This window comes from Perca flavescens, chromosome 3 (genome assembly GCF_004354835.1).
Source record: "Perca flavescens isolate YP-PL-M2 chromosome 3, PFLA_1.0, whole genome shotgun sequence".
NCBI classification, from domain to species: domain Eukaryota; kingdom Metazoa; phylum Chordata; class Actinopteri; order Perciformes; family Percidae; genus Perca; species Perca flavescens.
The window spans coordinates 10,146,556-10,155,940 of record NC_041333.1 but is presented as its reverse complement, the minus strand read 5'-3'; the positions used below and the strand labels follow the sequence as shown (position 1 = coordinate 10,155,940).

The 9,385-nt window shown below is 44.5% G+C and overlaps 1 protein-coding gene across 1 annotated transcript; it reads right to left on the bottom strand.

Annotated features, from left to right (window-relative positions):
• Nucleotides 1-4,801: 4,801 nt before the first annotated feature.
• Nucleotides 4,802-9,370, bottom strand: LOC114553350 (sprouty-related, EVH1 domain-containing protein 3-like). Its single transcript, XM_028574613.1, has 2 exons — nt 9,191-9,370; nt 4,802-5,812 (listed from the first exon to the last, which is right to left on the bottom strand). Exons 1-2 carry the CDS (start codon nt 9,368-9,370, stop codon nt 4,802-4,804), a joined length of 1,191 nt encoding a protein of 396 aa, XP_028430414.1.
• Between the last annotated feature and the right edge of the window lie 15 nt (nt 9,371-9,385).

The following is a 9,385-nucleotide window of genomic DNA, read 5'->3' as shown; positions in this document are numbered from 1 at the left end:
CACTGGATGTATTTGCTGTAGCCCTCTGCATTGTTCTGTTCCAATAGGAGAAATACACATTTGTAAAATCTACTTTCCTAAAATAATAGTTCCACAATTTCAACATATTCAACTTAGTCAAAGGCTGAAAACAAAAGAACACATTCAGGTATTTTTTAAGTATTCCTCAAAAGTGGTCCACGAGTAGATAATAATAATGGTTAAAATATCATGTTTTTAATTTAAAATCAAAACAGTGTTTCTGAATCTGTCTGCAGCCAACTCCAAAGCCTAATAGTGAGGAGCATAGATGTGTTGTTTTTCAATATTAAAAGAAACTTATTGTGGCTTGATTTTCTGTGTGGGAAAGTCACCGGACGCCACAATCTTCCGAACACAGCCATAGTGAGAAATCCAGAGAGCGTTGTGTGGAGCTGATAGTCTTAATTAGCTTTGTAGCAACTCATTTGGCAATGGCTTGAATGTAACGGAGGTTAAGACAGACATAGTTTTGGTGATACGGCAGCATAAGCTTCATTCTTCCTCATTAAGATGGCAATTGAGACAATGAGTAGGTCAACTTATTATTTATTGTTTTGGGGATATTTTGGCAGTTAGGTGGTCTGTGAGAGTTTTTGGTTACACTTTACTTGAAGTTATCTACATAAAAGTGACAGGACACTGTCATGAACATGTCATAAACATTATAAACAAGTCATAAACGTTTATGACATAACGCTTCTTTTAGTTAAGTGTCATTTGGTTTTTGTCATGACAAGTTAGGGTTAGGGTTCATGTGTCATGACAGTGTCATGTGTTCATGACAAAGTTAAATAATAATAAAGTTTGAGAGCCCCTGCCTTATTAGCATAGCATTGTAGAATAATTCTAGAACACAACTTTGATCCAGTGTTTGACACGTGAGAGAGAAGTAGACACGGATTTAAAATATAGAGTGAGGGTTTAATAATGATACAAACCCACGATATGTAACACCTCAAAGCAGCACATTGGCACAAAGTCAGAAGTAAGACAGCACGGAAGATAAAAACCTGTCTCAAAAAAATAAAGAATCAGAATAAATATCTTGATAAATAAATAAACAGGTAATATCTCATTAATTACTTTGAAACTAATAAATACGTACATTTGAAAATATGCACATCGGCAAAAAAATCAATAACCCAAAACAAAAAGTAAATAGTACTTAACACAGAGTTACTTAGAAATCATAAGGTATTGATTACTGAAATCAAAAGGCACATTTATTAAGATGTAAGAATGGGGCCTGCAATAGTGACCGCATGACTGTCAGTACTGTACTCTAACACCATTCCTGAACCAGAAGTAGCAAATCGTGTGCAATGGCTTTACTAGTTCAGTTTGTCTGCACCGTCGAGTGAACGTGTGTCTGTGTGCAGGTATATGCGTTGCAGATTTGTGGGGATTGGATTGTGTGTGTGCGTGCGTGTGCATGTGTGAGGAGTGGGGTGGGGACAAAGGGTTATTTTAGGATCGGAGGATGGCAGTCTAGTGACCGACTGACTTTGTGTTTCCTGCCATTGTGACAGCATGTGTTTTTTTAGTTTTTATTTTTTTTAAGTGGGCCAACATTGTTGGCAGGCTGTCCTCTAGTAGTGAAGATGACCGTCCCATAACGGAGAGGTCAGGGGGTCATGTTTATCAGCAGTCGTGTGTCCCGACTCTGAGCCTCAGTCTAATCATCTCCGTTCTCTCACTTTAAGTCACTGTGGATAAACGTTCTTGGCTAAACCTAAAATGTAAATAATCTGGTGAAGCTTCTGAAAGGTTCATTCTGCCATAATTCAGTGTTCCCATCTTTAGTTTTTAAAGGTCCCATGGCATGAACATTTTACTTTATAAGGTTTTTTAACATTAATATGCGTTCTCCCAGCCTGCCTATGGTCCCCCAGTGGCTAAAAATGGTGATAGGTGTAAACCGAGCCCTGGGTATCCTGCTCTGCCTTTGAGAAAATGAAAGCTCAGATGGGCCGATCTGGAATCTTCTCCTTATGAGGTCACAAGGAGCAAGGTTACCTCCCCTTTCTCTGCTTTGCCCGCCCAGAGAATTTGGCCCGCCCATGAGAGAGAGACATCATGGCTTTCAAATGAGCAAAGTGGCAGTTGGTCAAGGCCACACCACCACTCTCCACCTTGCCCCCCCCCTCTCTCTACAGACATAGAAATGGCACATCCTAAGGAAAGCTCATTGTGGGACTGGCTCTAGTGGCTATAATTCTGCACCAAGGCTGAATTTCGGGAAAGAGACTTCAGATACAGTATTAGGGGACCACTAAGGTCTATATAAAAGAGACTTCAGATACAGTATTAGGGGACCACTAAGGTCTATATAAAAGAGACTTCAGATACAGTATTAGGGGACCACTAAGGTCTATATAAAAGCATCCAAAGAGCACCACGTCATGGGACCTTTAAAGGATTTTAAAGACAGAGATCCCTCCCCATCCACACACACACACACACACACACACACACACACACATTCTCTTATACTGTTGGGATATCATCATTCGGTGATGCTCAGTGCATTTCATGAGTTATTTTGAGATTATTTGTTGTTTGTTTTTACTCCACCTGCGTGATCAAGATCTACTTGGAAATCTTTTCAACAACCCAGCCCAGTAAATGGTTCTCCATGTCGGTGAAGAGACCAATAACAACTACAGTTACAGGGATATTAAAGCCTCAGGTTTTTTTTTCGGTCAACCACAAATTGTGATCTTAGGAATCTTGTTGCTGCATTGCATTTTTGCTCAAGAGACAAATTTTGGTCGAGCAACTGGTGTCTAATATCTAATATATAGGAGGCTGAACAAAAGGCCCTTGTTCTTTGAATCTAGGGAATGTACACACACAAATCTTTACGTTTATATCGACATATTAAGATTTTTGTCAACCATTATGTTAACAAAATCTGTTAATGTACCCTTGGCCAGTTATTCACTGAGAGTAGAAAAATATATCACCAACCAGCAAAATAGACACAGAAATGCAAGGTACATCACCAGAAGCATTTTAAGAAATGTCCTGGGGGGTTATTTATCTTCAAGCTCAGCTATAAACTTACAAAAAAAAACTTCCTCGCACAACATTTAGCCTCCTCAGCACCTTTGAGTGGAACGAGAACTTGGAAGGATTGTGTGACTTTGCCACACATCCTCATCGATTGCTAAGAGGCAGCGGGAAAGTTTGAATCGGGTTAAGACAGGACTTAAAATAGCAGCTTTTTTTGAATATTTTTTTTTTTTAGACTTCATACTTAAAGCAAAATTCAGCAAACACATTTGCCACTGTGCCCAAACAAAGACCCGCCTACGGCTGTTGGTCTTTTTCAAGTTAAATGTGTCTCTTTTCTTATCACAGGGTCGACAGTCTACACGTTTAGATGGCACACCTGGGAGCCGCGTGCTGCTGTTCAAAGACAACTTTGTGTTCCCGTTTATCATTTCCCGTTTGATATCACGACATAATAACGCACCGCAGTATTCCGTTCCAACACTTTTTTTTTGCCGATTTAGCGACCGGTACAAAAATACTCTTTCAATACATTGCACTTCGTTTTTTTTTTTTTTTCTTTTGGTGGCATCTCATCCAAAGACCTAGCTAGTCACATCTTACAGATTGGTTAGCACGGGGTCCAGCTCTGTTTTTTCTTTGGGGTTTGGGAGTGTACAGTTGTCGTGTACGTTAGGTAGAATAGACTCACTCAGAGGCCTCGGTTGTAAGCACTTTGACTGATTCAACAAGTACAGTGGTGGGATGGGATGCTTTTCTAAGATTCAATGTTGAAAATGCACGCAAAGATGAAAAGATGTGTGTAAAGTGAGGGCGTTTAATGTTCTACACACATTCTTGATTTCCTTTTTTTTTTTTTTTTTTTAGAAAACAAAAATAAGCTTGTGTTTGGTTACAAAGGACCATAATGGATCACATTATGACTTTTAAGTCTTTGTGGCTGTCATTGCAACTTCCCATAACATGAATTGTCCCTTTGCATTTGATAACCTTTCTTATCCACCGTGGTCTACTACTTTAACCGAAAGACGACACTAAGTGGTCTCAGATGCTCATACTTTCTTTCCTTGAAGACTGCGCTCCCCCTGGTCCCTCTCTCCAAACCTCTCTTCCCTTCCCCTTTCATTCCCTAACCAGGGTTGAGTAACATCTGAGGTAAAATTAGAGGTAAAGGGTGACATCTGTTCATCTGACTGATAAACAGGCCAACATGAAACAAAAATACTTTCCCCCAAGATCTCATGTTTGTGAATTTGTGACAGTGTGTGCCATTGGGGGATTCTGTCAATATGTTTACATTTAATAAAATATACCAATTAAAATGATAACAATCATATATATAAACATCTTTAGTTGTTTGTGTTTTTCTTTCTAAATAAAAAAAAAACAACAGACATTTGAAACAGTGTACACATCATCGTTGCCTCTGCCACTCTTCCTGTGATAAAGTCTCTGACCGCTCATTCTTGATCAGCCGACCCTCAGGAAATCCACGGGGTTAGGGCTCCAGATGACTCCCACAGAGCCTGGTCCCCCCCAGCGAGGAGCAGTGAGGAAGGCCTCGGGTTGAAAAGATAGAGAGTGTGGAATGCAGTGGAAGGGTGTAGGGCTTCTGAGGGCCATGCAAGAGGTCTGGGTCTCTTGGGAGCACCGTTCCACCTGCTAAGCTCCACCTCCTGCGTCCCAACGGGTGCTCCCTTCTCTCCACGCCCCAAAACTCCTTGGTCCATGGAAACCCCTCCCACCCCCCCCCCCCAGCCTGGCCTCATCGGACCGCCTTGTGCTTTCCCCCACAGCAGCCACACCTCTCCCCACACCGCAGGCAGGCGCACAAAGGCACGTAGCAGCACATGCAGGGCACGAAGAGCGACAGGGCCAGGAGGGCCAACCAGCGGGCACAGCAAAGGGGGTGCGGGTGGCCCCCCAGCGAGTCTTCACACGAGCACGGCTCCCAGAACTCTCCCTCAGAGTCTGACATGCAGTGGTAGAGCAGACTCTCCGCGCACCACACGCAGGTCCACTGGCGCAGGCAGTGCAGGGCCGGGTCCGGGGCGTCTCTGCAGCGGCCCCGCCCGTTCTCCGAAGCGCTGAACACAGAGCGGCAGTACACGCAGCGGGACGAGCACGACGACGAAGCCTGAGGACATGGGCTGTCGTCGTCGGGGGAGATCGCCCCCGGGTCGCCGCCGCTACTGGCCCCTCCTCCTCCTCCTCTCTTACAAGTCCGCGACCGGGGCGTGGCCAATGAGGTGTGGATGCAGCAGGGAGAGGGCGAGCCTTTGCACGTCTCCTGGGGCGAGCCGGCAGACGAGGACACGCCCGACACAGCGTTGGGTGTGGACACACAGGTGGGCGACGACGTGGACAGCCGCTGCGAGGCTTTACTGTCCAGGCTCACCGTCACTTCGCAGCCGGCCGTGCCCACTCCTGCCAGCTCCTTCTCAAAGCGAACCACGCACAGCTCGGACTTGTCCTGCAGGCTCCCCCCGCCACCGACAACCACACCCCCGGTCAGCCCCCCGACCATAGTCCTAGTGGCCCCCGCCCGTCGGTAGTCCTCATAACCTCGAGAACCCCACAGGTCTTTGCAAGGGTCCACACTGTGCAGGTCTCCCTCTTCCAGGAGCGAAATGGTGGGGGAGAGGGGGGACAGAGGAGATGAGGCCGGAGGACCCACAGGAGGAGTAGGTGGAGCAGGAGGTGGAGGCGGGGGCGCCGGCGGATTCAATACAGCCGTCATTTGTGAGAGCTGGTGCTGTCCCGGCCTGCTGTGGATCTGTGGCGAGGGGATAGAATTACAGAGTGAGGCTGGAACAGTGTGTGCTGTGGCAGCACTTACACAAGGTTTCAGCTAGGATAGCTCAAATAGGAGTACAAAAGATCCAATTTTGATTTGATTTTAATTCCAAGAATAAATAAATGTCTGTAGAGGTGTGGACTTACTGTAAAGGTCCCATACCATGCTACTTTTCAGGTTCATACTAGTATTTTTATATTCAAACATGTTTACATGCTTTAATGTTCAGAAAAACACATTCTTTTTCTCATACTGTCTGTCTGAATATACCTGTATGTACCTTCTGTCTGAAACGCTCCGTTTTAGCGCCTGTCTCTTTAAGGCCCCCTCCCGAAAAAGGCCAGTCTGCTCTGATTGGTCAGCGTTTCCAAACTCCTGCATCTATGTTCTCCGAGTCTCTGCACCGCCATTACAGTCACAATGACTGTAACGGCACTGTGGCGGCACTTTCTACCTATATATATATATATATATATATATATTTTATATATATATATAGTATAGTTGTGACATCACAACCTTACAGAAGTCCTGACGGCTAGTTTAAAGGCACAGTTTCTGAATACGGGCTGTGTGCGTTTCTTTGTGGACTGAGCGTTTTGATACTACTACAGTATTTATATAGCACCTCGACCTGCTTTATAATCAAAAGAGAAGGAAATCTCAGTAATTACAATATGGGACCTTTAAGGGTGGAGACAGAGGGGGAAAATCACCATCCAACCTTCCATGTTTTTTTATTGCTCTAATGTCTAATAATACATTAAAAATACCACTAATTGGATGGCCAATTACTTAATGTCGTATGGTCCTGTGATATGGTCCAGGAGTTTTGGACCTGACAATATGACATGTCCTACGTGGGATTGCAGGGACCCAGGTTCCACTCAGCCCGAGCTTATTTGTTCTGGGAGATGGCTCAATCCTACGCTGGATGAATAAGCACATAAGAAGCTGGGTCCAGACTAGTTCAGTGTTAGCCAGACAGATTTTTTTAAGAGGATGGAAGAATGGAGGGGTGCCCTCAATCCAAGAGCGGGCTTGTGAGATGGCTTAGTCGCTAATCAATTGTGTGACTTTCTACATAGAAATAGTCTAAATGAAGACTTTCAGTCAGGATTTAGAATGCATCATAGCACAGAGACGGTACTGGTGAAAATTACAAACGACCTTCAAACTGCTGCTGACAAAGGACTTGTTTCCATACTTGTCTTATTAGACCTTAGTGCTGCATTTGACACTATTGACCATACCATCCTGTTACAGAGACTGGAACAGTTAGTTGACATTAAAGGAATCACACTAAGCTGGTTTAAGTCTTTTTTCTCTGAGCGATCCCAATTTGTTAATGTTAACGATAAACCCTCCAAGTATGCTAAAGTTAGCCATGGCGTTCCTCAAGGCTCAGTGCTTGGACCAATTCTATTCTCCTTATATATGCTTCCCCTAGGCAATATTATTAGGAAACACTCAATTAACTTTCACTGTTACGCAGACGACACCCAATTATATGTGTCAATTAAGCCAGACGAAAGCGGTCAGTTAGCTAAACTTCAAGTGTGCATTAAAGATATAAAATAAAAAGGTTATTGTGCTGGGACCCAAGCACCTCCAAACTTCATTATCTAAAGATATAGTTACCCTAGATGGTATTGCCCTGGCCTCCACCACTACTGTCAGAAATCTAGGAGTTATTTTTGATCAGGATATATCCTTTAACACCCACATAAAAAAAACCTCAAGAACAGCCTGTTTCCATCTTCATAACATTGCCAAAATTAGGAACATCCTATCTCAAAACGACGCTGAAAAACTAGTCCATGCATTCGTTACTTCCAGGCTGGACTACTGTAATTCCTTACTATCAGATTGCTCAAATAAGTCCCTTAAGACTCTCCAGCTGATCCAGAATGCTGCAGCACGTGTTCTGACAAGAACTAAGAAAAGAGATTATATTTCTCCTGTACTAGCTTCTCTGAATTGGCTTCCTGTAAAATCCAGAATTGAATTTAAAATCCTTCTCCTGACCTACAAAGCCCTAAATGGTCAAGCACCATCATACCTAGAAGAGCTCTTAGTACCTTATTGTCCCACTAGAGCACTGCGCTCCCAGAACTCAGAGCTACTAGTGGTTCCTAGAGTCTCTAAAAGTAGAATGGGAGCCAGAGCCTTCAGCTACCAGGCTCCACTCCCGTAGAACCACCTCCCAATCTGGGTTCGGGGGTCAGACACCGCCACCACATTTAAGAATAAACTTAAAACCCTCCTCTTTGGTAAAGCTTATAGCTAGGGAGTGAGGAGTTGCAGCGTACGCCTAGACCGGCGGGGCAGGGTGTATAGCTGCAGACACAGCACCCCTGCTTCTCTGTGCTTCTCTTCGTAGTCATCAGACCTACCTAGCACATATTCAATATAGTGAGTGTAGAGGGAGGCAGGCCAGTACAGCCCGATCCGGCAGGGGAGAGTTCAAGCCCGATCCGGCACCTCTCTTTAACCTGCCTCTCTTAGTTATGCTATTATAATTCTAGACTGCTGGGGAAGTTCCTTCCTTCCTATGACACAATGAGCTGCTCTCTCATCTCTCTTTTCATTTGTTTCCTTTTGTGTGCATCATTGTCCCAGAAATGCTTGTTACTAATCTAGCTCTGGGGAGTTTACTCCCCGGAGTCCTTATGTTTCTTCTTCGCCCAGAATATTGCCTTGGATTAGGGTAGCACCAAGACCTGGGTCTTGGGTGCAGCTGTTGCTGTGGACCTGCTGCACCCTGCTACGCTCTGCGATTCCCTGCAGTGTCCGGCTGCGTCCTGCTGCGTCCACTGCGTCCACCCATGCTCTACTGTGCCACACTACAACCTGTAACGCCCTGCTGTGCCCTACTATGACATGAACTACTACGACTACCAATGTAGTCACTGTTCCATTATCTTTATTATGACTATTATTGCCACTGTTCATAACATCCCCAACCGACACCGTCAGACACCGCCTACCGAGAGTCTGGGTCTGCCGAGGTTTCTTCCTAAAAGGGAGTTTCTCCTCGCCACTGTCGCAATAGCTACTGCTTGCTCTTGAGGGAATTACTGTAACTGTTGGGGCTTTGTAAATTATAGAGTGTGGTCTAGACCTACTCTATCTGTAAAGTGTCTCGAGATAACTCTTGTTATGATTTGATACTATAAATAAAATTGAATTGAATTCTTTTATAGTAGTCATCCTTAAAGCACAGTCACAAGTGGGACCAGAACACATACATTGAAATTGCTAAAAAATGAGTCTGCATGTGTCTGTTCCTTGAAGCATCGTGTTTTCACAAGGAAGTAGCATGATGGACTTTGGAGCAGAAGGCGTTGGCGTTACCTGAGCAGGTGTCTGAGTGATGAGAGCATGGCTGGATCCGAAGCTAAACTCCTCCGGCCGCACGAAGCAGGTAGACGACGACTCGCTCGTTACAATGGTGATGGGTTTGGGAAGCATCTCCTTTCTGCTGTTGGATGACGACTCACTTCCTGTATGAGACTGGCAGACGCTACGTGTCATCCCACAAGACAAAAA

Coding starts and splice junctions, on each gene's coding strand:
- LOC114553350 (XM_028574613.1), bottom strand. CDS start 9,370: ATGACACGTAGCGTCTGCCAGTCTCATACAGGAAGTGAGTCGTCATCC. Junction 5,813..9,190: donor TCACTCAGACACCTGCTCAG/GTAACGCCAACG, acceptor CCCTCGCCACAG/ATCCACAGCAGGCCGGGACA.